Here is a 27,818-nt window from a genome sequence, read left to right on the forward strand (position 1 = left end):
TTAAGCACAAGACGGTGGAGCCTGCATTCATTCAAGAGCAGTGACGTCGTCCTCTGAGTGGAGAGAGGGGAGGTTTTGGGAGACCACTGCAAGTGGAACTCCTTGCGAGGCTGGGCTGTAACCTGAAGCCAGAGAGAAGTGAGAGAGAGAAACTAAGAGAGAAGGAAAGAGAGAGAGAAAGAGAAATGGAGGGAGGGGGAGGGAAGGACTGAAGGGCCAAGAGAAGGTGATGTCAGCTGAGTTCAGAAAGTAAACAGAGTTCCAGACTGCAGCATGCTGTCTGCGGGACCGGGACTGCAGCTGGGGCAAACCCATGGGGGCACCCACACGACCCTGTGGACCCGCACCTTTATCTCTTGGAGGGAGGGCTGGTTCCTCTTCATCTTCTTCTTCATCTCTTTACCCCTAGGGACATCCTGGCCCTACGGTAAGAGTCTGGCAAACACTTTGCCTTCGCCGCTCTTCTTTCTCTCCCTCGCACTGTCTATGTGTTTGGCACAGCCTCTTGGTTTATGTTCTTTGTTCTGAAAAAGCCGGCATCAGCAACTCTCTCCATCCCGTCTTCCATTCTATCCTCTAAAAGCACAACAGCGCTCAGCAAGGCTTGTAAAAGAAGATCCACAGAGAGACAGTGATGTAAAATCCAGCTTTTTACAGAGGGTGCGAAGAAAAACAGCACTTACAAAGTTTGTGCAATCTTGACTTTACAACTTCTGAAATACAGAGTGAGGGATTTGTCCTGTGGTGGTTTGTTTATTGTCCCATTAAAAGGGGTTCTGTGATATCCACACCCCATTCTACTCATTGTTGTTGTTTCTCTGTGTGAAATGAAAGTGAGATTTGTTTTTCTGCTCTTAAATAAAAGAACCAACAGCTGGATGTGGCCACACATTCCTTGAGGTAAAGTGAGGCGGCTGCAGTCCTAATAGGAGTGTTGAATCTTGGCATTCATTCGCTTTTGTGTGTGAGCTCTTCTTTAAATGCCTAAGTGTATTCTCCCCGAGATTGTGATCGCCTCTGCCTGTTTACCCCGGGTGACCAGTTCAACTGCTGCAGGAAGACATGAGTCACATTTGAGTCAATCATGATGGTAATGTGTATCACATACACTGTCTCCAAGACTCCTAACCAAACTGCTGCCCTCTGTATGATTCCCTTGGCACGGTTACCAGGCAGTTAAATAATACTTTCAATTTGTAATGTTGGTGAATGTGGCAAAGGGCTGGGCAGAACACAGCTGTGTTAAGCTGCAGTGACTAAGAGCATGCACTCTGGCAGATTTGCCAACTTATGTTGTTGAGAGCTGAGTCACTCTCGGCACGGCTTGTTTCATAATCGTGCATTATCAGCTGATGATAGATGTTTTCTGTTGAGCAATCGCAAATAGTTTCCTTTTCTTAGAGCAGAGCAGAGGTGTTTACATGCCGATCCTGACTGTGTGGACATGTCTGTTTACAACTCTGTGTGTGTGTGTGTGTGTGTGCGTGCGTGCGTGCGTGCGTGCGTGCGTGCGTGCGTGCGTGCGCGCGCGTGTGTGTGTGTTTGTTTCTGTGTTTTTGTGTGTGCTTTGGTGTCCCTACTGAGGCACTTCTGATCCATGTAAGGCTTCCTGTTTAGGATCCTCCACCCACCTGAATCCTGAGATGTCCTGTGCCTCTGACACACTCTCCTTATAGTCTATGTAACTAACGTTGTCAGGGCTACTGGATAGTGTGCTGTAAGAAACAAAGACCAAGGCTTGCATTCCTGAAAAGGATATTTCTTTGGAGAAAGCGAAATCTTGGCACAGAATATAGTTACAAGAAGAAAAACATGTCCTCTGGTTGAGCGTTTGGAAAAAATAGTGTGTGATATCAGACTCAGGAGTTCAGCCCAAGTTTAGTCGCTAAATGCTGAAAACAAATGTGCACATCTCAGACTTCTGTATGACCTACATATTGGTGTGTGTTCATATGATTTTACCAAAGTGGGTAATAGAGGAAAGGATATTTCATTGGGTGTGTGGTTTCCTAGCAGGGGGAAGTTTATTTCAAGCAAATCTACAGGATGACCACTGGGATTAGCACTTTGGATCGGGCTACATACAGATACATAATGCCCACAGAGCTCCTATGGGAGTTTCCCCGTTCCACGATAGCAAAATCACTCCAACCTCAAAATACCAGACAGCTGCTGTGGGCAGTAGACAAAAGGAATTATATACTTGCGCATACATGCACAGCACGTGCACTCACAGCTGCTGTAAAAACAACTGTTTTTCCATGATACATCAGCATGAAATAAGCACCATTTTGTCAGGAGGAAACTATTTATTCACCAGATATATACTTAAGGCTGTCATTGTCTTCACAGGGAACTTTTTTCTAGTAAGCTACCACTTAATTGTGGCAGTGAACAAGTATGACTTAATGTAGCTGTGGCAATGATAATGCAAAGCAGTCAAATAATGGTCAAATAAAACTGACACTCTGCTTTGCTAGATGCCACAAGGAGTAAGTGATGAAATATGTTTCTTGTAATTTGGGTAAAGGAATAGTTCAGCATTTGGAAAATATGACTTTGATTTGCTGATCAGACTTAAATGAGAAGATTGACTGAAGTCTGTCTATTAGCCTTAATGTAAAACTACTGCTGGTTACCTTAGCTAAGTAGAACAACTGGAAACAGGGGGCAACATCTAGCCTGGCTCTGTGTAAAGGTAATCAAATCTGCCTGCCACCAACTCTAAAGCTCACAAAATAACATGTTTGTGTGGTTCTGCTGGACTATTTCTTGGTCAAGAGCAGTCTAACTCCCTGAGGTCTCAACAGGAAGTGGAAGTGGCTGTGTCCAGACAAGAAATAGTTCAGCATATAATCCCGGTAAAAACGCAACATTTCATTTTTTTTCACTTCAGATTTGCACCTAAAAGCCAGGTTTTTATGCTAATCTAAGTTTATGAACTTTTGATGGTATAAAGCTACCATCGGCCGCTTTGTGTGGTATCAGTCTTCTCATCTTTCTCTCGGCAAGAAAGCAAATACGTCTATTAACCAAATTTTGATCTGCTACATAAGTTAGTCAAACCTGCAGAATAGAAGTGCACCAGCATAGCTAACACCACCACAGCACTGTGCATGTTGAACTCATCTTAAAGTTCTCACTGGGCCTTTCTTAAGCTTTGTTTGGCGTTTAAAAAAAAATAGCTTAGCTATGATAGCAGTGTGTAGCAAGACGAGACTGACAAGATCCAGTTTCTGAGAAACTAACAAGAAAAAGACAAACTAGACAATAGCTGGTTTAAATGCCACAGAAAGCAGTGTGTCCAGTTACATTTCTTATAACATAATATCAATATATATCAAATCAGTGCTCAGTCCAAGTTATGCGAGACTCTGGAGGCAGCTCTTGGCTGTAAATGTCAAAAAGTCAATGCTGATGCAAAATTGCAGCAATCACTGACCTTGGGTTTTATTTAGCCTAGTACAGAGGAAGCTGCTTCCAGAAAATGACGGCACAGTTTCACAGCTGATGCAGGCTTATGAGTCATTGTAAGGTCAGATACAGCACCTGCAGCACATTTTGAGTGTGTCCATTTATCAGTGGTGCTGGTTCTCCAGGGGTTGTGGAACAGTTATATATCTATGAGCTGTATATTTTGACAAAATACATTTTTAAGGTAAGAAGAATGATTCAAAACTGAACAATAACGTTGGAATTTTACAGTAAGCTTTAGGCGGAAGTCGGACTTGTCGTGGCTCTCCACAGGTTAGTGGGCAAGCAGGGCAGTAAGGCGCAGGGTTACAGGACTCCCTTGAATCTCCGTGACCACATCTCCTGCCCCCAGTAATAATGATGTCAGTCTCTAGATCCACATCAAAGCTGTGCAGCTGAGAAATGTTTGCTGTAGAGCTTCTGATTAGGTGGGAGTGCTTTGTGACACACAGAAGTCTCCACCAGGAGACAGGACGTCTGTTATGATGCCCGTGTTCATGCTGTTTTCATTTCTATGGCTTCTCAACATGCATGTTAGCATGTTAGCATGGAGCTCAACATCTGGTATGGAAAAAAGCAGACACCACTTATATAAGACCAGAAAAGCCAAACAACCCACACAAAAATCTGCACGCTTAGCTGCAAGACTGAGGGGGAAAAAAAACCCTTTGTGATCTTTTATTAAATTATATTTCTATAGCTTGGTGCCAATGTCTTCTCACACACACAGACAATACTTATTGTACAGTATGTGCCCTTGAGAAATATTGAGACACCATGCATATACCATAACACATAAATATCATACAGGCTGCATGGAAATAGTGCTCGGCTTCGTTATCACATGAATTTCTTCCTTGTTACGTTACCTATTTGACAGCTGTCAGCACTTCCAGTTTGTGATTAAATACACATTATCCAGGGGCACGCAGCATCACAACAATCTTGGGTTAAATTACAGGTCTGGGCAACATAATGATAAATGGTTAAATTCACCTTTCACACCTTTGCAAGACATACATTGTGTCCAAAATCAACTGCAAAATAAATAATATTGCTTGCTTACAGCTCATGCATTTACTCTTCCACAAACGCCTAGTCTCTTGTAGACTTACTTTTGCACAAACGCCTAGGCGCTTGTAGACTTACTTTTGCACACGTTCGCTTCCACACCTGTTCAGAAGTGTTGTAAAAACCCACATGAAATTGTTACTGTCCAGTTTGTAGTTACCTGCAGGTGTTGACCTGGAAGCCTTGCAGATGTGTTTTTACAAGGCAGTAAGCTTATCGCTGAAATGGATAAATTCAAATTGCTGGGGCGCGAGCCAAGGCACAGTTATGTAAAAATGATCTTGCTGTAAATCAGTAAACACCTATTAAAGAGAGGGGATAGCCTTCCAGAGAAATAAAGATGCATTCCAGCATGCGTCCAGTATGCGTCCAGCACTGGGGGAGAAACCACACAGTCATGCTTCAGAGGAAAACATAACAGCCTTATCAACAGAGCTGCGGGTCAACTAACTAAATCTGTTCACAGTGAATAAACACTGAAAACATTGCTGCCTGTGTTTATTTACCTCAAGAAGCGTTAAGAAAAAAGCATGTGGGAATCTAATCCTATCATTAATGCATGCGTTTTCATGTCACTGTTTGAAGTGAAGCAGAAGATGAATTTCCAACCCCAGTTAACAAATAAAGATCTATTCTCTTCTGCTGTAAATCAGGGTGTCTATAAGTGCACTGAGGGCAGTAACAACCACAGGATGTCATTTCTCTATCTGAGGAAAAGACACACAGCAGCAATCCATGTAATGACAATACCAGGCTGGCTCATAAAGTCTTCTGACCCTTTCAAGTTTATGTCCTATAAATCAGCTTTGACTCTCCGGCCAGTGTCCTTTACAAACCTCAGAAAGCAAGCAGACAAGATAAGGAGAGGAGATGGGGTCAGCCCCTTTCAATCCCCATATGTCGGACATCACACTTTTCAAACACTGTTTTCATCCAGCACAGCAGTGGTTCTGTTTCAAAGACTTGATAGTAAAATTGGCCAGTGACACAGTCAACAACAGCTTAAGTCCATTCTGTTTTGTTTGACAATTCCCAGCCTCCGACTTATGTAATTTGGTTCATATTGGCAGTCATAACAACAGGCATAGTTGTTTGAAAGGTTGTTGCTTCCAACTTCCATTTTTAATGTATGTGAGTAAAAGCAGAGCAAAGTTTGGATGGACTCCTGGACTCCACTGAGCAAAGTCAGGCTACTGTTATCAAGCAATTAGCAGCTTGTGAAAAAAGTATTTAGTCTTTTGTGGCTCCAGAAGAAGCTGCTCAAAATCTTGCCTCAAGGGATGACATTCATTTTTAACTTGAAAATGAAGGTGCTGTGGAGTTGGGAAAAAGTGAGTTTGCTAGACCTCGGCAGCGCCTTTCTCATCTCTGCTTGAGGCTAGCGGCTCGAACCACTACAATCATAACACACCCAAATCGCTGACTAAACTGCTAGTGGTCAAGTTGCATTGTGGATAATGTTAGTGCCAGGTTTTGATAAGGAAGAGGAATTCATAGAAAAACACATTATCTCTAGATCTGCAGTATTGTTTTGATCTAATTTTTAACTGCCCGTCGTGAGTCTGACTGTGTTATATTGAGTATGATAGTAAAATGGTACTCTAATGAAAGCATGTAGACTTTTTTATGTCTTTTAAATTGATTGTACTGAATTATATTGAGAAGTCTAACAGTTTTAAGTATGACTTTGGTAAAAAAACAAAACAAAAAGAAAACATATCACCAGAAGAAAATTGGGCGTGGTACATTTCTGCAAATCACAGATACATTATGTTTACATGTTATATATGAATCATATCAATGTTTCAGAGGTGACGTTGTGTATGAGCTGACTGTCATCAGGAGGTCGAGGGTATGGTGGATGCTGTGTTACCGAGGCTTGCCAAACTGCAGACCACTGTTTGAGACCAACAAGCAACACAATCAATTTGTGATTTAGCAAGTCATTGTGTTTTTCGAGTAGCTTTTTAGGCGCCAAATGTGGAGGTTTTGAAGTGACCTATTGCTGTTTTTCCAGCAGGGATAGTGCAATGAAAAGCTGCTGATTTTTACTGAGACATTGCGGCATTTCCTGCCGGGACAGTGGCATGGAAAGCTTTTCTTTTTTCTTTTTTTTTACTGAGACATTGCTTTTCCAGCAGGGATTGTGCCCTGCCAAAAATACAGGTACTTTAAGCCAAAGCATTCCTAACCATAAACAGGTGATTTCTGTGCCTTAACTAAGTCACACGTTTACCTCAGTGCTTTTGAAACATAAAGTTTTAATGTATCTGCTACAAAATAACGTGAAATATCACATATCCATGGTTTGCAGAAACATACAATGCCAAAATTTTTCTGGCAGTTGGGTTGTGCTTCACCATTTCTCATAACATATATTTGCACTTGACTCATAGTATGGCGCACAGTCCCACCCTTTGCACAGTGTCCTCTTCTTGTCTCAGCAGACATCTCTAAGCACACAGGCCATGCCGATGCCATGAATGTTTGTGGTTCTCACACTTGGTCAAAAGAAATCCACAAAAATGACAATTTCAACAGAAACTATGAGCTTCTCCTTTTTTGTCTCAGGGAGGCAAACCGAGCTAAACAAAACAAGACAATGCAAGAACGTCAGCTTTGATTAAGAATACAAAGCTCAGGGGTTGTAAGTTTACATTAATTTTTACCACAAGAAAACTGGCAGCATGTGAGACAGCATGGGCGTTGTGAAATGGACTGATGCGTTCGGGCTTCATGGTCCTAAATTGTTTGAGGAACATTAAATCATAATGCTGAGATCTATCGCACGCCATTACACAAAGAGAGTGGACCCATGTTATAACTGGCTTACTGAACATGCTTTAAGGTCAATACACAGTTCCAGCTGAGCCCAAGTTATCAAAACAATAAATGACCCTCAGTACTGACAGGAATCATAAAACATCACAAAATCTTTACAACACCCAGACTCTGTCCTTAAAAGAAACTCGCATTAAAGTTGAGCTAGTGGCATTGCAAAACCTACTTTCTGTTGGATTTATGTGACTGGGTTTGTCATACCTCACTGTGTCTGCTAGGAGGAATAGTTGAGGAGAAGGCCAGATTGTAGCTGGACTGAGATACAATTTATGATATCATTAATGTGGAAGGGCAGCAGGGACCACTCTTGGCATTCCAAGACATCTGTGCTTCTCCTCTCTAGTTGACCGTCTGCAAACAGCCACTAAGAGATTAATCGCTTCTGGTTGTTGCTTTTGTGTGTCTGTCTTAGATTCTTGGTTTCACAAAACTCATATAAACAACAAATAGGCCTAGTGTGCAACTACGGCATACAAATAAAACCAGTGTGCCAGTGTGTCTGTGTGTTTTTAGGTGGGGGAGTGTCAGGAGGAATAAATGGTTGGAGAGTTGAGGGCATTGAAGTAATTATGATTGCAGGGCTGGGAGGAGGGTACGTAGAAAACGCTGTGCTAACACTGTGCCAAGTTTAAAGTGCAGCTTCTGTTAGTTCTCCGTCCACATCTGCCACAAGAGAATTTCCACTTGTCTCTTTCAGCTTTTAAATCTACTGTTACATAATTATAACCGCTCAGGCTCAAAGGTCCTTGAATCACTGGTTTCCAGTCCAATTAAACATTGCATTTATTGGGTAAAAACTTTACAAAGAAGAGGCATTTTCCAATTAATAATTTGATCCTGTTTTCCGTAACAGTGACTTTACCATTGTGGCATGTTGTCTGATGTAATGTATGAGAACACACAGAGGAGGTAAACTTCTGAAAGACTTGCGGTCGTCTAAAAAGTAGCTTGCAGCCATGTGGCGGTGGAAATAACCAGAGAGCCAGTGCTGAGCAGCAGATCACATAAACACTGAACTTGCCAGAATCCTTCCACTGCTGCTCAGGCTTCTGCTGACCATAATATGTCTGCTCACATTTACCAACAAGGCCAATCATCACACTTGTCATATTATCTCGATGTTTGACTCATCCTCCTCTCTATGCCTGTACTCATTCTTACATAATGTTTCCTGCTTGCTTGTTGGAGTGATTTTGCAGAGTCACTGATCTTGACGTATTGTCTTCTTTAGATTACAGGTATTTGTACAACCACTGCCCGGGCCCAGAGTGGAACGTTATGTGCAGAGGCTGCTGCGAGTATGATGTGATCCGCTGTAAATGCCCCCTACAGGGGACCCCTGTGGGTTACGCGGTGCCCTGCTGTCGCAATGCCATCAATGAGTGTGACCCCTGCATCATCCATCCAGGTAGAACCTCTGCAAATATTCATGTTTTACTGAGTGCTTCACTTTTATAAGATATTGCAAAATTCATTACCTTGAACAGAGTAAAAAAAGTAGGCATTCTCTTAAATAAAATCCCCATTTGCTGACTCTATTCCGCTCACAAATCTCCATCCTTGAAACAGTTTTTTTCTCTTATATCTACAGTGTAGTTTGTGCAAGACCCACAAATGTCTATCAGCTGCACAGCTGTTTGCACTGTAGCAAACAAACAGCATGACAGAATGCCTGAAAGCTTTTGTTTCTGATCTAATTCTCTTACAAGCCAACTTCACATCAACACTTGTCTTGATGGCCTGGCAGGATCTTCTTGAATGAGTGTGGGAGTGAATGAAACTTTGATTTGTGAACGAAATGACTGTAAAATGTGTTTTTTTTTATACTCAGACATTCGTATCAATGTCTGTTTGAGAAATACAGGTGTGTACTGTATATAATCACTTGTATGCAGTCTTCCTGTGGAAGTATGTCCTGTTTTCTTCACAGCTTGAATGTACGTAAATTTTCCTTTATGGGGAAAAAACAGCTGTTTGGAATTTAATGGGTACCTGTACATCACGTTTTACTGTTAAACACAAAAATGTGCCAACCCTGTTTACATCCATAGCACTTTTCTTTTTTTGTAAAAATGTATACCTGTACTGAGGTCAGATGTTTCTCTTCACCCCCCGTGGATAGAGCCGTCTCTTAAGTGGAAATCCATCCTCCTCAGAGAGCCACTTGAGGGGGTTTTCTCCACATTTCTGTTTCAGGAAGCACCAATACATTTGTGTATTTTGTTGAAGTGAAAGATGAGCTTAATGAGTTTAGCAGAGTTGATTTAAAGATGAAGGTGGGTGACAAAAGTGTTCCCAATTATAACAAATGGTAACAGCTCTTCTAAAAAACTTTTGTATGTATTCTTTGTATTTTGGTCTGTCAGCCGGCTCTTTAATTACTTTACTGTCATTTTGTTTTTGGCTGTCTTTCCTTCAGGTTGTAGTATATTTGAGAATTGTAAGCGCTGCAACAATGGGACATGGGGCCCCAGAGATGACTTCTTCATTACTGGCAAATACTGCACTGAGTGCCGGCCTGGCTGGTCTGGTGGAGATTGCATGAGTAAGTTTCTTCATTTTCCCAATTAGCGAATCCTAAATGGCTTTATTATAAATGATTTTTTTTATTCATTAAGTGAAATAATTACCATGTACTGTGAGTTCTTTCCCTCCCCACTGATTTATCCTCATCTGGGACAACTATGCCAGCTTGGAAGGCTGCCATATGCCCAGGAGGTTTTCTATGAGGAGCTGAATGACAAGTTGGAGTCAACAATCAGGAAGCCCATAAAACAATTTAATATGTAACATTTGGACACTGACTACAGCTTTCTGGATATGCAAATATTCTGCCAAGGGGCACAACAAACATACATTTAATTAAAAGCAGAACCTGGAACGGCTGCTGAATGCCTTGTTGCCCCTGTACGCACTGTGTTTATGCTTCTTTATGTAGTTGAGCACAACGTTGGGCTTTTCCAGTGGCTTTTGAAACTAAAATGTAATTGCTTTTGGTTTGAATGGCAACCAAAGCGGCTGAATGCAGACCCTCAAAACAATAATTAAGCTCTAATTAACAGTCACCGAAATTTAAAGAGCACCAACTTTCCAAAACAGAGTTCTTTCCCATGTGTTTTTCAGAGTGTGGGGGAGTGATCCGTAAACGACAGGGCCACTTGGTGCTGGAGAGCTACCCCAACAATGCTCGGTGTGAGTGGACCATCCAGGTGGACCATCCTTTTACTATAGAACTCAGGTGAGACCATAAACCTTCTGCTTCTGTAGTTGTTTACTGATACTCATTTACGTGCACGGGCCATCAGAGGAAATTTTCGAGGTGACATCAGTTAGCACACATCAGGGATGTTAGTGATAATATTCACTTGTAATTTATTCCCAAGCACACACTATCACAAAGCATGGTGGGAAAAACCACAAGTACGATTGTCTTCTCCATCTGTTACAATTTCAAACATTACTAAGAGGCCATGCTAACAGCACTATACTTTCTGCTAACTTGCTCACAGCTAATGTGCTCACAATGGCAATGCTAACATGCTGATGTTTAGCAGGTATAATGGGTACCACGTTCACAGTGATAGTTTAATGTCTTAGCATGCTGACATTAGCGGTACACCAAGAAGTTCTACATCCCATGTGTCCTCACAATTCGTATATTCATACTTTTGAATACCAACCAGAAAAGTTTCCTAAATTTGTGCACGTACAGTTGGACAGCAGAATAGCTTGTATGACTGTTAACAGTCACAGTTTTAAACATGTAGGTAACATTGTGAAACAGTCACAGATGCGCTAAAAGTACGTGGTTAGGTATAGCAAGGAGGAAGGAAAGAGGAGAAGTCACGGTCTCAAATGATGTCACACAATTGGGGTACAGCACATACGCAGTGAAATCTGGTCTGCAGTTGCCCGGCCTTGTTGGTTGATTGCCCTGAAACTGCAGACCAAATTTTACTGCATATGTGCTGTACCCCAATTGTGTGACATCATTTGAGACCATGACTTCTCCTTCTTCCAACTTGTCACTTTTCATGTGAAATCACCCATCTGACATATTTCATGCGACAAACTACATTTCGTTGTTAAAATAACTGTATATTAACTTTTGGTTTCACATGAGACACAAACACTAATCTCCTGGGTTAAAGCTCTGTGCTGGTTTGACCCATGCACCTCACCTCCATCCCACCCTAAGCGAACTTTCCTGCTTTTTATACAACTTGCCTGACTTCCACATTTGCTTTCTTAATAATTACAATGGCAACTAGAGGTCACTGACCCAAAAAATAACATAAATCTTGGTTGTAATTTCTGCTTGTAAAAACCCTGTGTGATTGTATTTTGGAGGAGGACAGTGCCACTAAACACAACACACAGTTGATGGCTGATGGGAATGTCATTAGATGTCAGATATTCAATCCAAAACCAAAGTTATGGACAAATTAAAGTTGGGGACCAGAAATGTGCACACAAACTTTCATGGCAATCCTGTAGTTGCTGAGATATTTCAGTCTGGACTGAGTTGACTAACAAACAGACACACATTTCTATGACTTCAGTTATGCCAAAAATTGCATGAAACGATTCAACAGCTGTGTCTTACAGTGCCCTAGTTATTCTGAATAATCCACATACTTTGCTGTCAACTGTTTTCTTTGGGATGACTTTCAACCAAAGAATCTCTAGAAAACCATCAAGAAGTTCATTAGGTTGCATAGCTAACAAGTTAGAAAATGATAGTTGATGTGGATATAATGCCTGTAGCTTACAAACAAATATGTGCCTGTTTGAAATGTAAGAATATTATTAAACTTTGTTCAAATAAAATTAAAATTGCCCCAGTTTTATCTGGCATTAAAGCTTTGGTTTTTAGGATCTTCATTGTCCATCTGTAATTCTTATTAATGGCTGGCCTGCTTAATCCAAATTTCCATTCAGTTCAGATATTTCTGCAAGATGTATGTCATGGACGGATGGCAAGTCTACAGCAAAGTTTGGAAACCACAACACCCTCTTTTTTTGAGGAGTTAAGTTATTACTTTTCAGTCCTGTGATAACTTTCTATTTCTGTCATTTTCTCCATTACATATACAGCATTTTATAGGTGAGTTATTTGTGCAGGATTTTGGCAGAACAAAAGCTCCATACAGTTAATTTAAGCTGAGCGCACCATGCATTTGAAAATGGTGTGTTGTGTGCATAATAGGCATTTAAAGAATTTTTCAGCTATAAAGCTTTGTGCTACATTTAACAACAACATCAATATAGAGATAATTAATGTCATATTATGTCATATTCTCATGTCTGTTGTGACATAAATCCAATGAAACCCCAAATGAAAAAGAGCTGCTGTGATCAAAGATTGACTAATGGAAAGTTGTATGTTCTGTACCTGAGTGACTGGGGGATCACTGGCATGCTTTTACTCAATTTCTTCAACTACCATGCCTCGCAGTACACTCACATTACAGGAAGCATATTCACTGAATTACAACTGGCATTAATTGTTGGGAGCTGCTGCAGGCTAACATTTAGCATTACTGTATATCTTATTAGTCTAAGCTTCCCTGACCCAAGGGTCTGTGATAAAGGGTAAAATTAGCGGATTTGGTAGCAAGCCAGTGCATTGTATAAAGTTCATCAGTCATTCACATCCGTTCCAATGGTAGGCCAAGGAGATTACATGTGATATCACAGAGAAGGGGAAAGGAGACTCCTTTGTGTTTTTCCTAATCCAACTGGCAGTCCTCTCAATGTCACACTCTGACTGCCACTGAATCAAACAGCTCATGAATTAAAAGTCTATGTAAATTTCTCCTAACACCTTTTACATTCAGTTAAATTCACATTTAATCATGCCCTAAAGCCACTCCTTGTGGTTGTCCTGACTGTGTTTAAGCACACAAAGAATGTTTTGGAAACATGAACACATTACCTAGAACGTTCGTGCCCGTAATCACCAGTTGCAGTACTTGTTTTGGAAATAATGTGCAATCAGCGTGTTTGTTCAGGGTTCAGGGAGATACTTTATAGACATTAACAGCTGCTTATCTGAAGTAACAAGGTACTAAATTAGAATAGGATGGGTATTGCTGTTTTTCAGCAGTACTTATTGCAAATACATAAATAATGACATTTACATGGGCACTTGAAACCGTTAAATAGGCACTTAATGAGTGTTAAGATAAACAAACTATTAAATGTAAAGGTGAAAAAATTCTAAAGACATCTTTAAAGCTGTCTGCCAAAGCTACAGAGCCACTGATAGGCATCTGTTTCTGGTTTCTTGGTGTGCTCACTGTTTAATTGTTTCCCTCAAGTGACAAACTACTGTGCTTTATCTCAAAAACTTAATTGTTGCTTATATAATAGTTGAATAGTTTTTAAAAAATGGTACCTGCAGTATTTACGTGGTTTTACCTGTATATACATGCTTTAGTCATGATCTCAAGTTCCTCCTTCCCTTTAACTTTTACTGCAACTCAATATCCTATAATCTTTGGTATATTTAAACCAACAAAAACAACAGCAAAAAACATAAATCAAAATCTTTAACTGTTGTGCTACCTGGTTTAAATGAGACTCATTTCACACACCATTATGAGCAGTAAGCCATGTAATAGTGGAGTAAATCACCTTCAGCAGCTGTTAATGTATTCAGTATCTTTGATTACTGTTCATTAGTTGTTTGCTGGCTGAAGATTTTAAGCGTTAGTTCCATGATGCCAGCTTGTGTGGCACTGCCAGGAAACACAGGTGCTCTCAGAATCCAGGGTAACACAAGTATCGCAAAAACACAATAGAAACTTATATGAAAACATAGTTTGCTTTATGTCACCATCATATCCATAAACGTGTCCATGAGTCGCTGTCAAGTAATAGAAAAATAATGTCCATTAATGGATAGTTGAGTTTGTCAAATTATATCAGGAAAGTATGCACAAAAACAGTTTAATAACGTAGAGTTCATTTGTCCCTTGCTGCTTAGTGTTTTTATGACTCTGAGTGGCAATACACTTGGCTGGAGTCATTATATTTCCAGGTTGTCTGTTTGTCCCATTCTTGTGAGCGCTATATCTCAGGAGCATCGTGAGCAAATTTTTTCAAATTTGGCACAAAAGTCCTTTTGGATTCGAAAGTGATTTGTACAGATTTTTGGTAGTCATACGTCAGATATCAAGGTCACTGTGACCTTGTCTGTCTCATTCTAATGTTGTCATGACTTGTGCATGTGTTTTCCGAGGCTTTAAATAGCATAAATGATGACAATGAAACTGTAAGTGCAACCTGACTGACTCATAGAAGCATACAACCACGTTTAAGTAATTCTAGTACTTTTTATACTTATCTTCTTGCTAACAGATTCATGATGCTGAGTCTGGAGTTTCACCATACTTGTCGTTATGACTTTGTGGAGGTCCGTGATGGTGACAGCATTAACTCCCGTGTTATCGCTCGACACTGTGGGAACAACAGACCTGCCCCGATTCAAAGCTCCGGCAACAGTCTGCACATTCTCTTTGTGTCTGATGGTTACAAAAATTTTGATGGATTCTTTGCTACTTTCCAGGAGAGCTCAGGTAGGTCAAATATCAGTCATTTAACAACAACAATGTTATTTATGTTTATGTTCTAATTATAATTTAATTCCATAGGACCATTTTTGACATAACGCATTCCCAGCCAAATGGTAATTTAAACCTTACACCCGAGTCCTAATCCAATAACATCATCCAACAATAATGTGTCCTTTGCTTTGCGGACAATAAATAAAAAAAAAAGTGTATGAAGTCAGCCTCAATGAACAAAGGGGCTCTTTAGAGAAATAGGCCACAATAAATGCAAACAAGAAAAAAGTTTCCAACGCAGTCACACTCCAAGTGTGTAATAAAAAGTCTTTAACAGTGCATGACTGACACCTGCACGTTTCGGCAAAAGCCTTCGTCAGGGTTTTGAGACTGCTAACGGCCTGTTGAGAAAGGGAGGACTGACCAAAATGTCAGACATGTTCCAGAAATGTCCTCATTCTCAAGGTCTGAAACTCAAACACACAAACACACACACATACACACACACACGCACGCTCATAAGTTACAAGCAGCTATGCCAGATCTAGTAAAAGTAAACAGAGACTTTCTGTGTAGAAATGCCTACACACATTTAGAAATGGAAAGTAAAGATGACATTTAAATGGTATCCGCTTTGAATATGAATCCCTTGATGTAGCTTGATGTTGACAGCCATTCCCTTTGGTTCATACATTGTATGATTATACTGCTATTAAATACAAAATGTATTCCTATACCCTAATATCACTCACTTGTATTTTTATAGCTTGCAGCTCCTCTCCTTGCCTGCATGATGGGACTTGTATCCTGGACAGCTCTTACACTTACCACTGTGCCTGTCTAGCTGGCTACACAGGCAAGAGGTGTGAAAATGGTGAGTCTTAAATATATCTGAAGCCTCTGTACTAAGATCACACTTGAAAAAATGTGAATATTTCATGGTTTGTGAGCAAATGGAAGCAGGGAAATAAAAATGCCTGCAGGTTGTAATCAGAGGAAAGAATAAGCCAGTCTCATACTGTAGGCATGACTTGAATTTTCCATCTCTCCAGGCATCTGAAAGACATGTATCTTACTGTATTGATGCTTACAAAATCTTAGAATTATTTAAGTCATTTTCATTAGACACACCTAGTTACAAAGAAATTATCAAGAATAGACTTTTTTTTTTTTTCTTTTTCCTGTTGTTGCTGCCCAGAGGCAGGCAGTGATTCACTGTCACATGGGAGAGGTCTGTGGTTTGGACTAGGTTCAGGCCAGCTGCCTCCCCCGGCCGTGCAAGTGCTAGTTTTGGTCAGTCAGCAGTTCAACAGTTGGGCTGGAAATCCAAAAGACAATTTAACAAATATGTTTACATAAAGTCAAGCAGCACTGGACCAACATGCCGATGTGGACACATAGATAAAGTGAGTTGCAAAGAAATTGTTTGGTTTGTCCATTCAAGGCAACTGTAGAACAGCATGGTGCAATCTGTGAAAGAGGACCCACTCCATGTGTAGGCTTAAACAGCTCATTTTAAGGTAATGAAAACACAACATTATAAGCAAATGAAAACATAGTTATAAATATTATATTGCATTTCTGCCAATATATCCCCCTATCCTACACACTGGACCTTTGAATTGGAAATATATGCTTTTTTTATTTTAACTTATCATAATGAAGTAAAGACAATATAATAGCTATAGACTATATCAGTGAGTAGATCGATTCCCCGTAAGCCTCGCTCTCACTGTGCAATTCTGTCTGCCACCAGCTACAATCTTCTGGGAAAATAAAGGCTTGATTTACAAAGTGTGTCACAACCAAAACAGGAAGACGCTAATGCTTTTGTTTTCCCTGATAGTTATTGGTAGCTATTCCCACTTACCAAAGAATATCAGTGTAAGTTCTGTGCAATTACTATCCTGAGTAGCGGAAATGGCAGACAGTTGAACAACCGAAGTCGCTGTGGAAACAGTTGTAATTATTGGCTTTTAGGAAAAAGGAAAGCAATCTGACAGTTTTTGTGACAGCAAGGCCAACAATAATACCACCTGGAAACCATAGGGGAGGAAAGTTGTCTGTTTCCACAATCTGTACAGGCATTTATGGTTATTCACAACATAGTGGCAGAGCTTCACTCAGTCATGTGGGGTACTGCTCAATCAGGGTGTGGTTGACCTACAAAGCCTTTTTATTTATGGGTGTCTGGACCCTTATTTGTGTTTTATATCCAGTGCACCTCTCTTAAGATCCTGCAAAAACAGACTTCCTTAACCCCACTTACTTTTTTCTTATGGTGTCATTTTCAGGGCTTAAAAAACGAGTCCATAAAAAAGGAATGGTGAAACAATTCTACCTCTATGACACGAGCCAGCTTTTCCATTGGAGGAGAAACCTGTAAAAAAAAAAAAAAAAAAGGCAGGAGTTTCATTCCACACACTGTGCATTCATCTGTATTCCCATGAGGAATCCTCAGCTGTTAATTTTATTAGAGGAGAGGTGGAATAACGCTAATGTCTGACATTTTGTGGAGGAAATGTAGTCTACATTTCTGCCCGGAGTCAGATGGAGAATTTTAAGTATGAACCTGACATCAGCCATATTTTATGTCTCCAATAATCAACCTGTCATCTGTTGTAAGCCTGAGCTAAAACTCAGTCTGTATGAGAGAGTCTCGACACATTATCGTAGAAACTCAGGATAGGAAATAATTTATTTTCCTTTCTCTCTCTGGCACAGTTTAATCTTTTCGAGTCTAATCTGTTTTGGAGTGCAGTGTTCAACATAGTTTCCAAAGCTTTAAGGAAAGGAATGATGATTTACTTACAGTATGTATCATTATGCAAAGTGTGTTTGCATTCCAACCCAGTTACTCATCTGATTATCTCTGTAGACGAAATCTGCCATGGAAGATGGAATATTTAAGCATAATACAACGATGCCCAAATCACCCAAGGATGTTTCTACTTAAAAAAAAAAAAAAAAAGGTCATCTACAGTTTACTTTTCCACTTTTGCTTGGTCAAGAGCATTCTCCATCCCCAACAGGACTTGAGACTGAAAATGCCACAAGGCAAAACCACCCAGATTATAGGGAGGGTTTCTTGGGTTGGAGCCATAAAACCGCAGACAGTGCATTTCATGGATCGGACCCAACTAAAAATCAACAACACAGCAAACCTCCTGAGGGATCATCTCACATAGAGTGCTGTATAACCTCAGTGTTAACATGTGTGTTTGGGTTTTTGTGAACTAATTTGTGGGTGGTGCAGTCTTGTACCACAGCATTTCTGTGCACATTTGCAGTTTGCCTTTAAGATAGAAAAAGATACTATATTCACAAAGAAATTGCATATCACAATGCTAGAGGAATTACATAATTTCTCCATTTAACACACTGATGATTTTATTTTGCACTAGGTTGTCACTTAAGAGAATTACACACAGTAATCAACCATCACATTACCAATCTTATACCCCACTTCATAAAATCCACTTTTACAACACTGGAAAATTAAACAGTTTCACTAAGGCTATTTTATTGCATCTATTTCTTCCTTATTTACAAGCCATGTGTGAATGTCTAGCTGTGAACTTTACCAAGACGGGTAAAATTACTCATTAATGAGCCTCTAAGGTAGCAAACAATGCTTTTAAAGCTCTGAACTTTTGTAAATGAAGAGTAATGAGTCTGAGACTTGAGACTGTTGTTTGCAGGCTACCTGTTTGACCTGCAAACACCAGAAGGCAATGAACTCACTGATGGTCTATTTGTGTGGTCTTTTACAGCAGAGAGGTGCAATAAATTGATGTTGGAGGAATGCTAGAGATGCCTCCTAAATCCCCTATACATCTTTATTTGGACGATCCGGGCTTTCATTTGAGAAACGTGTTTATGAAAGCAATGTGCCTGTATTTCCATGCAGTGGTAGGATGTCGCAGGCCTCCAGTGCCCAGCCATGGATCCACAGAGGGTTTGTTTCATCATTCGGGGGCACGCATCACTTACCGTTGTGACCCTGGCTTTGAGCTGCGGGGGTCTCGCACTGCCATCTGCCTGAGTGACGGCACCTGGAGTGCGCCTGCCCCAAAGTGTGGTAAGATAATGATGTGCATTGTTTTTTCTAGTGAACTGTACAAATTTGGAATCTGGTAAGTCATATGTGTGTCATTTGCTTGGATTTGGTTGCCATACATACTGCCCCAGAGGTGTTGCAGATTGTGGAAAAAGGACAATTTGCAGCTTCTAACAGCCTGATTTTAATTTCCTGTCTACAGTTTCAGTGGAAAGTGTCTGTACTTTACCACCCAAGCCAAGACATGGGGACCACTTCTTGGTTTATGGACCCAATGATGTCCTCATTGCTCTACAATACCTGTGCCACCAGCCCTATGAACTCAGTGGAAGTTCCCAGAGAACCTGCCTCCCTAACAACACCTGGAGTGGGACTCCTCCTGTTTGCACCCAAGGTCAGACAGAGTGTCTCTAATAATGGGGATTAGAGTTAAGATGGATGAGTCAGTGCAAATATTGCATGCAGCTCCTTTTACTTTATTTTTACAAGGTCAGCCTTTAATGGATCAGAAAATGAGTCAGTGCCCAGAGCCATTCAGCATGACGCGCCAACTCTGAACAAAAAGATTTGCAATCAGCTGCTAACTGACGATTCAGTAATGATCTCTCTTTATGTTCTGTATCCACAGTGAATAACACTCTCACTGAAGCAGAAAAAGACAAGGCGAAAGAGACAGAAAAAGGCAAAGAAACAGAGAGTGACAAAGATATCAGCCAAACTACAGAGAAAGGTCAAGAGAACACAGCTGGAGAAAACGAAACTGTTGGAGGACGAGATATCAACACTGGGCACGAGAATACAACATTAGTTGACAAAGAAGATAAATACACCAGTACCATTCCAGAGAAAACCGTGTCTGAGGGTAAAAATGAAGGAGAGCAAGAGGAAAGAACTACTTGGTCAGAGAAACCCACTGGAGGCAGCATAGATAAAGTGGACAGTGAAGGTCCGGACAACAGCCTGAATACAGTTGAAAAGAAAGAACCTGAAGTAGGAAAGCCGCCTGAGAAAAAAGAAAGCAGTCTGGACTCGAACTTGGAGACTGAAAAGACAGATATCACAAAAATTGTTGTGATAAAAGACAAAGGACAAGAAGAGAAGGAAAGAAAAGAGGAGCAGGTGAACGGAAAAAGAGATCCGGACAAAGTCGGCCCTAATGATACCAAGATGAGGACGGTCATATCTGAGGGTGAAAACACAGTGGAGATATTTGAACTGGAAATGACAAAGAACAACACAGTTTTACGTGATACAAAGGAAACAAAGAAAGAAAATAACACTATAGGTTCTCCAGAGGCAGGGAGGAAAATCCTTCCCACTAGAGTCAACATTACACAGTACACCATGTACAGGGCGGGAGGTGAGGAAAGTGGGAAACCAAGGGAAAATTCAACAATTAAAGAGGAGAGGACAGAGAAGGATGCTACTGAGAAAACAAAGGAGGAGTTGGAAAGGGAGAGGGAGGAGAGAGAAGAAGAAAAGGAGAAAGAAATCAATCAAAGCTACAGTGGTAAGATATTCTTTGGAAAAAAATATCTAAAAATGAGTATCATCCTCTTGTCGTTCCCTCACCTAATGACAGCTCCCCTCCCGTAGAGAAAAGCTGCCCACCTCTGCCTCGCCTTTACCATGGCTACTACCAGCAGATGCCTGGGGTGGAGCCTGAAACAGTGGAGTTCTTCTGTAACCACTCTTACGCAATCACTGGCGATGCCAGACGTACCTGCCAGCCAAATGGTACCTGGAGTGGCAAACAACCGCTCTGTGTCAGAGGTACTTTCATCTGTTCGGTCACTGTCTGTTTTTACTTTCTGTTTAATTACTTATGACATTTCTGTAAGCATGTACATAAAGCATTTTGTCTGATGGTTACTGCATTGATAAATAGTTACTACCTTTTGGCATGATATACCAACTAAAGGGTTTTAAAGTACAAATATATATTCAGCACTGCTGGGTCACTGTTTAATTAAAAAATCAGTAAGTAATTAGTAAGGTGTCACCAATGTCTCACTTTATACCAGACCATCAAACCTGTAGATATAAAGGCTAGTCAGTAAAGGATTCTTAAATGCTAAATAAACGCTAATGTTTAATGCTACTGGGTAAAGGGTTCTTGAAGTGCAATAATCCATCAAGTCTGGAGTTTTAAATGTTAATTAGTTCTTAATGGATTTTGGTCAGGCTGCTCTGCAGCTCATTGCCAAGGGTAAGTCAAATTGTCTGTGGCTCAACTTTTCTCATGAATTAAAGAGCTAGGAATAAAAGACAAAGCAAGCTATGCTGTTGGAGGACACGACAGCTGAATGATTTTTTTTAACCTGGTTGAATAGTGTGATATTTTAGGATTTTTTTCTCATTCTTGCTCAGATTTTACACAGGATATTGATAGAACGCTTATGTCTGTCTGTTGTATACTGATCAGCTACTACATTAAAAACACTGGCAGGTGAAGTGAATAACATAGAACATCTTGTTACAATGCAATGTTCTGCTAGGAAACCTGGTCCTGAATGAATGTGAATGCTACTTGACAAGCAGTACCCAACCAAACTACAGCCAGCAGTGGATTAGCCTTGCCTAGTACTGGTCTTCTCATTTAACCCTTGCCAAAAAAATCAACAAAGTGTATTTACCAAAATATCTTACTTTTCCCATAACCACTGTTGTAGCCATTATTTGCAACTTCTAAACCCCCACGAATTATGCCATAAAAGACATTGGCGCCAATAAGGACAAGGCACTCCTGTCAGTTTAAAAATCAGCCACTGTTCTAGTTACTGTAACTCCATTCAGATCACAGCTGATGTATTAATGAGTTGTTGGTGTGTGTATTCAGTGTGTTCATTAATATGTGTTCATTAATTTGCAGCATGTCGTGAGCCCAAAGTGTCAGAGCTGGTTAGACAAAGAGTTCTTCCACCTCAAGCACCATCCAGGTATGTTTACCAGTGCATTGTGTTACATATTTTAGGTAGATGAGTATTATGTATTAGTATGCTCTGCATTCACATCCAAAAGCATTTATTCAGCATAAGTGGTATGTCGTAACCTTGGCCTCTGCTTCTTCCCTCAGAAAGACACCTGTGCACAAGCTTTACTCTTCTGGGTGGGGCCGACTGCTCCAGTTTGACGGCCCCACTAAAGGCCCCCCAGTGCTTTCCCAGCTGCCCCAGGGCTTCCACCACCTTTACTCACATATAGAGTATGAGTGTGCCTCTCCCTTCTATCATCACTCGGGCAGTTCTCGTCGCACTTGCTTGAAGACGGGGAAATGGAGCGGGCGTCATGTGTCCTGTTCACCAGGTGAGGGCAGCAGAGGACCACTAGTTGTCTGAGAACTGAAAATCACCACCACAGTGTTGCAGAACAAACACACTTACACGCATTTTACAGCTTTTCTCAATTGTTTATAGACGTTTCCTGAAGTATACTTCATAATTTTAGAACTCTATACACAGATCCAAAACCAAGTACACAAAGACAAAATTCCACTAATCTGCAAAATTAACTAGGCCTTTACAACAATTTTATATGAATACATGTTTCTAAGAACGAGTTGAACACTGATCTTCATAGTGTAAAACACTATTATGAATGGAAAACACCTTATCAGGAGAATTATGGCTTTTGCATGTTAAGTGTTATACTTATTAGGTATAAATATACAAACACACAAATATACTGTAAAATCTACAAAAGGTATGTTAAATCTTTTGTCACATCTTGACAAACACAACATTGGATGTTTAAAGTGTTTAATATATGGAACAAATAATAGAAAAAAATACTGTATTATGTTTTGGGTTTTTTTGTTGGTTTTTTTTTTTTTTTTCAAAAAAGCTGCCTCCTGTCTGTTGTTTTGAACTGACCAGAGCACCTCATGAACATCAAAAGCAATGTTCTCCCTGACCAAGCAGAGGGGGAGGTATTACCTAGCAAGCCAAATCCATCTCTGAAAAGCGTGTACAGCTATATGTGCACATGCATCTTCCATAGCTTGCAAAAGATCTAAACATGAATAGAAATTGCACTTATAGACTATGTTAGACCATGGTAGAGCACATTGTGAACCAAAGGTGCCTGAATCTAATCAGAGATTATGGCTTTCCTTGCTCTCTCTCTTTTTCTTCCTCCTTGTACTCTGTCCTCTTGCTATGCTCCTTGCGTCCATGCTGTCATCCATTGCTCCAAAACAAAGGAGCTTGCCAGTGGCCCTTTTACTGTTCTGCTAAAGCACTGATTGCTAATTGAACAATTGTGCAACATGTGTGTGAGGAGTCAGAGTAGAGAGAAAGAAATTTAAGTTCAGCATTTGGAAATGATTTTATTGAAGAAGATTGTGCCAACTGTAGAGAATTGAGTGTAGTGTTTTGAGGGGAAAAAAGTGGTTTTGAACTGTAATCTGACTGTAAAGCAGGGATTGTGCTTTTGTTGTTGCAGAATTGACTCAGGGGATTGAAACATGAGATATAGGACTGTGGTGATTGTGTCTGGACTACAAGAGTGTGGAAACAATTGAGAAAAACCTGTAATACAGTGATTTACATTGGCTACAAAAATGTGATGTGGTCACTTGGACACTGAATAATACATTATCAGCATTTTTAACCCATCTCATCTTCAGCTGTAGTCCTTTCCTTACTACTCAGCATTACCTCCCTCAGCTGCTAAGTAAGATGAAAAGCTAATAGCTGACATTTGCCACTGAGTTTTTGTTATATATGCAGTGGGAGCTTAAAAGATCAGCAGCTTTGATTAAAAAAGTCGTCTTCCAGGCTGTAATTAAATGGACAATCTACATACTCAGCAGTCACCACTTCCTTCAGCAGCAGCAGTATCAACATGTCATTTAAAAACATACATATACAGAAGATTCTTTGTTGCAGTGTAGAACTGTTCACACTGTACTTTACCATTAATATAATATTGCTGCTAAGAAGAATTCTGATACCATGATACGGATGGTAACCCTGATGTCTTCAACACAGAGTGGTCCACTTGGAACCGTCCACCTCCAGACTTAAAAACACATTTCAATTATTTTCCTTGTTTTAACTGTGAGAGACTATCTTCTCAGTGCAGAGTGGACGAAAAAACACACTGGCTGAGACATTTTAATCACTATTTGTAGCAATCACAAATCTGGCTTCTCTTCATGGACAGCCAACCTTTACACCAACCCAGAAAAGTGTTTGGGTCTGTGAGATTTGTTTAACTTTAATAAAAGAGGTCTGCAGAAATACAACAATGTCAGCACTGGAGGTAGATTCATTTTTTGTAGGTTGCTGATCATGATATTGTGGAACAATGTAGCAAAATCAGCTTGCAAGTCTGAAAACCTAGGCCTAAAGTCTATTTAAAGTCTGTTTATTTGTGACTAGTTTAATAATAATGTTTCTTCTACCCACAGTGCATTCTATGAACATACTGTAGAGAGTAAGTAAAACATCCATCTATGTTAAAGGACTATGCAGAGATTATCTTTCTGTCATGAGTTAGTGAGTCTCTCACATTTTATAAGATTGTGTGTTTTTTTTTATTTTATATGTTGCTCTATGTATGCCACTGGTTTACATTTTGGCAGACACTCTTTAAGACAATGAGTTTAACTTCAAGTTTAAAAAGAAAAAAAGCTCTCAGACAACAAAGACAAATCACACATAGTCCCATAGCAGTCAGTGTTGACACAGTCTCAATGGAAGTCTAATTTTTTCCTGTATTCCTTTTCCCTTCCCTTGTGGTCTTCCCCCGTCTGTCCTCTCATCCTGTCACCTCCTCTTTGGCAGTGTGTGGGAAGCATCCAACCTTTGACCCAGAGAGGCCAGCAGAGGCTCACTGGCCTTGGCTGGCAGCCATCTACCGCCGCTCCACCAACGGAATGGAGACCAAGGTGACCAAGGCAGACAGCCAGGCAGGGTTCCCGAAGGGGGACTTTGGAGCAGGAACTGGCAGCCACAATGAGGCTTCTGACTGGCAACTAGTGTGCAGTGGGGCTCTGGTGAACCAAAAGAGGGTGGTGGTGGCAGCCCACTGTGTGACAGACCTGGGGAAGGTGTTTCCTCTGGACGCAGCCAAGATCAAGGTGGTGGTAGGGAAGCAATATCGTGACGACCACAGGGAAAGTAAAGTTCTTCAGCACCTGAGGGTAAGCTATCAGAGAACTTGTCTTTGAATCAGGGTTTCCATAGTAATGGAACACCTGGAAAAGTCACTGAATTTCACAGTCTCTTTTTAAGACCTGGAAAAGTCATGGAATTAGTAAAAATCATTGAAAGTTTTGGAATTTTGTGTGTAACAAAGGTAATTGTTACAGCAATCTTCCGGGAACAACTTTCCATGTAATGCGACGTAACGGCAAAGTTAGCTCCTGACACAGCATAGTTCTCATACGTGTCAACCTAGGACTGCATGATAGACCTCATTTCAGCATCAACAGGGCAGATCAAACAGCTTTTCTGCTGCTCGATACAAATGAGAAACTTGCATGGTTCTATTGCCTTGCCTTCCCCTTTAAGACAGGTTTCACGTGTATGTGACGTAGTGTGGTAGCTTTTGTTATGGGCAGCGAGACTGTCCTGTGTATGTGTGTGTGTGTATGCATGTGTGTATGGAAAGTTCTGTAGCCAGGCCAGCAAGTGCCAAAGACGCAGTCAAGCATGTGCTTTTCCAACATGGAAATTTTATAATAGGTCCTTGATAAGTCATGGAAAAGTTTTGAAATTTTCTCCATGAAAGTGCGTGAGAACGCTGTTTAATGATCATTTTTAACCAAACTTTCACAGCAAGTCCATCTCTTTCTCCTTTAGGTGGCCTCTGTTGTTGTTCATCCAAACTATGACCCCCATATTCTCGACTCCGACATGGCTGTGGTCAAGTTGCTGGACAAAGCAAGGATTGGGGAGAAGGTCCTGCCCCTCTGCCTCTCAGACAGCGAGGGAGAAGAGGTGCCTTCTGGGCAAGGGCTGGTGACAGGATGGTCTCCCTTGCCAGATTCAAATTTAGGTCCCGATGAGAGAGCAAGAGTTGGGCTTGTTCACCTTGCTGATGTAGTTCCCTGCGAGCAGCAGTATGCACGCAATGGCGTGCCAGTCAGTGTCACAGATAATATGCTCTGTGCCAGCCAGAAGCCTGACTATGAACCCTCCAACATATGTCCCTCTGACATGGGGGGAATCCTTGTCCTCCCCGCTCTCTCTGAGAAACAAGCCAGCAATAACCAGAAGCCCTCTGCTCAGGTGCACGGGGACAGCAAAGGGCTGTGGAGACTCCTGGGACTGGTGAGCTTTGGCTATGACCAAGGGGAGTGTGATCCTGACCTCTACACAGTCTACACACGTGTAGCCAACTTCAAAGACTGGATAGAGAGCAATATGAAATAAAAATGCTACTGTCTGACTCACCTTGATCCCTCAATGCTTCTAAAATATTTATCATATCTTACAGTCCTTTCCCTTATATTTTTCTGTTTTTCAGTCAATTCATTCTCTCTTATCTTTTTTTTTCTTGCACAAGGGCATTTTCTTACTCACTGCAGAAGCACAGGAAACACTGGACAACACAGTGCTCCAACTGAAGGGGGTGCTAACGCATTAGATGTGCTGGGCATCAACCTTTTATCAGATGACTTCAGCGTTCAGGTCCCTCAGCCTGAGGTTATAGACTTGAAAATGACCAGTAAACCATTTCACGCCTCTGGCTGATGATGGTTTATATTGTACTCATTGGTATGTATATATGTTGTAATGTACTGAGATATTCTATCAATTCATATGACGCAAGAGATGTACATAGTGTATGGAAAGACAGAAAAATGATGGTGTTTTAATTAAAGAAAAATGTCGGTGTGGTAAAGCTGCGATAAAGTGTGGTTATTTTTCATGAAAGTGTAAAAACCCAGTATGTACGCGTGAACGGATGTATTTTACTGACTGATTACTGTCATTACATTGAGATGATGTGAACAGAAACACCTTATTTTTGCTCTAAAAAGCACACAGGACCTGCGCTGTGAGGCAAATGAATCCAGGTCATAGCAGCACCATTTTCACAACCATAAACGGAGCATGTTATTTACAGATCAATTCCCATGTCTATGCTCAAATTAAATCAATTACTTCCATTCTGACCTTCTTCCATTATTCAGAAGTGAGTCCACATAGATAGAGGAGCTGCAACTTATATTGGCTTCCAAAGGGGGGCAATAAAGAATACATTTTTACTGGATCGTCTTAGGGGGAGGATTTAAAAATAAGAATTAAAATAAGCTATATATGAGCAAATTAAGGTTAAAACATTTGAGTATTACAAACTATGTCAATGGGACAAATAAAATCAGGCAATTAGAGGTACAAAAACAGCTAAATCCAAAAAAACAGTTGGATTATGGATTAATTATGACAGAAGCTCCCAAAGTGAGAGACCTTGACTCTGAAAGCCTGGTCACTTCACAGGAACCCTGGCTGAGCATTTGAAGATGTGCATGGCCCTTGAAGTGCTTTAAATGTGACGAGTAAAGTCTTAACGCTGCATTAATCTTTACATTTCTTTTTCACTGCAGGCAGCAAAGAAAGCTGAAAACACAACACTATCTTATTATCACCTTATGAAGTTGTGAAAGTGTCTCATGTCTATTTTCACATCCAGCAACATTATCATTCATCTGGAGTTGTTCCATTTAAGTTTAATATTCTTTCTCTTTTTAGGGCAGTTTCGTCCAACCCTTGATAAGAAATGTCTGGCTCTTTTGCTACTGAATGCTCCACTACGTTCACCAGCTGCTAGGTGATAACTGTCTGCAA

At 40.6% G+C, this 27,818-nt stretch overlaps 1 protein-coding gene across 1 annotated transcript; it reads left to right on the forward strand.

Annotated features, from left to right (window-relative positions):
* Window positions 1-27,076, forward strand: pamr1b (peptidase domain containing associated with muscle regeneration 1b). The gene is made up of 14 exons (XM_042496820.1): window positions 1-427; window positions 8,618-8,794; window positions 9,806-9,931; window positions 10,510-10,624; window positions 14,752-14,969; window positions 15,724-15,831; window positions 18,868-19,038; window positions 19,220-19,411; window positions 19,646-20,527; window positions 20,614-20,790; window positions 21,890-21,956; window positions 22,094-22,323; window positions 24,807-25,165; window positions 25,827-27,076. Exons 1-14 carry the CDS (start codon window positions 274-276, stop codon window positions 26,397-26,399), a joined length of 3,549 nt encoding a protein of 1,182 aa, XP_042352754.1. The 5' UTR covers window positions 1-273; the 3' UTR covers window positions 26,400-27,076.
* The last annotated feature ends 742 nt before the right edge of the window (window positions 27,077-27,818 follow it).

This window comes from Plectropomus leopardus, chromosome 11, assembly GCF_008729295.1.
Source record: "Plectropomus leopardus isolate mb chromosome 11, YSFRI_Pleo_2.0, whole genome shotgun sequence".
NCBI lineage: Eukaryota > Metazoa > Chordata > Actinopteri > Perciformes > Serranidae > Plectropomus > Plectropomus leopardus.

What these genes read in the sequence shown, in the direction of transcription:
- pamr1b (XM_042496820.1), top strand. Translation starts at nt 274, where the DNA reads ATGCTGTCTGCGGGACCGGGACTGCAGCTGGGGCAAACCCATGGGGGC. An exon ending in CCTTTTACTATAGAACTCAG is followed by an intron (nt 10,625 to 14,751) that starts GTGAGACCATAA and finishes TCTTGCTAACAG; the next exon opens with ATTCATGATGCTGAGTCTGG. An exon ending in TGCGCCTGCCCCAAAGTGTG is followed by an intron (nt 19,039 to 19,219) that starts GTAAGATAATGA and finishes TCCTGTCTACAG; the next exon opens with TTTCAGTGGAAAGTGTCTGT.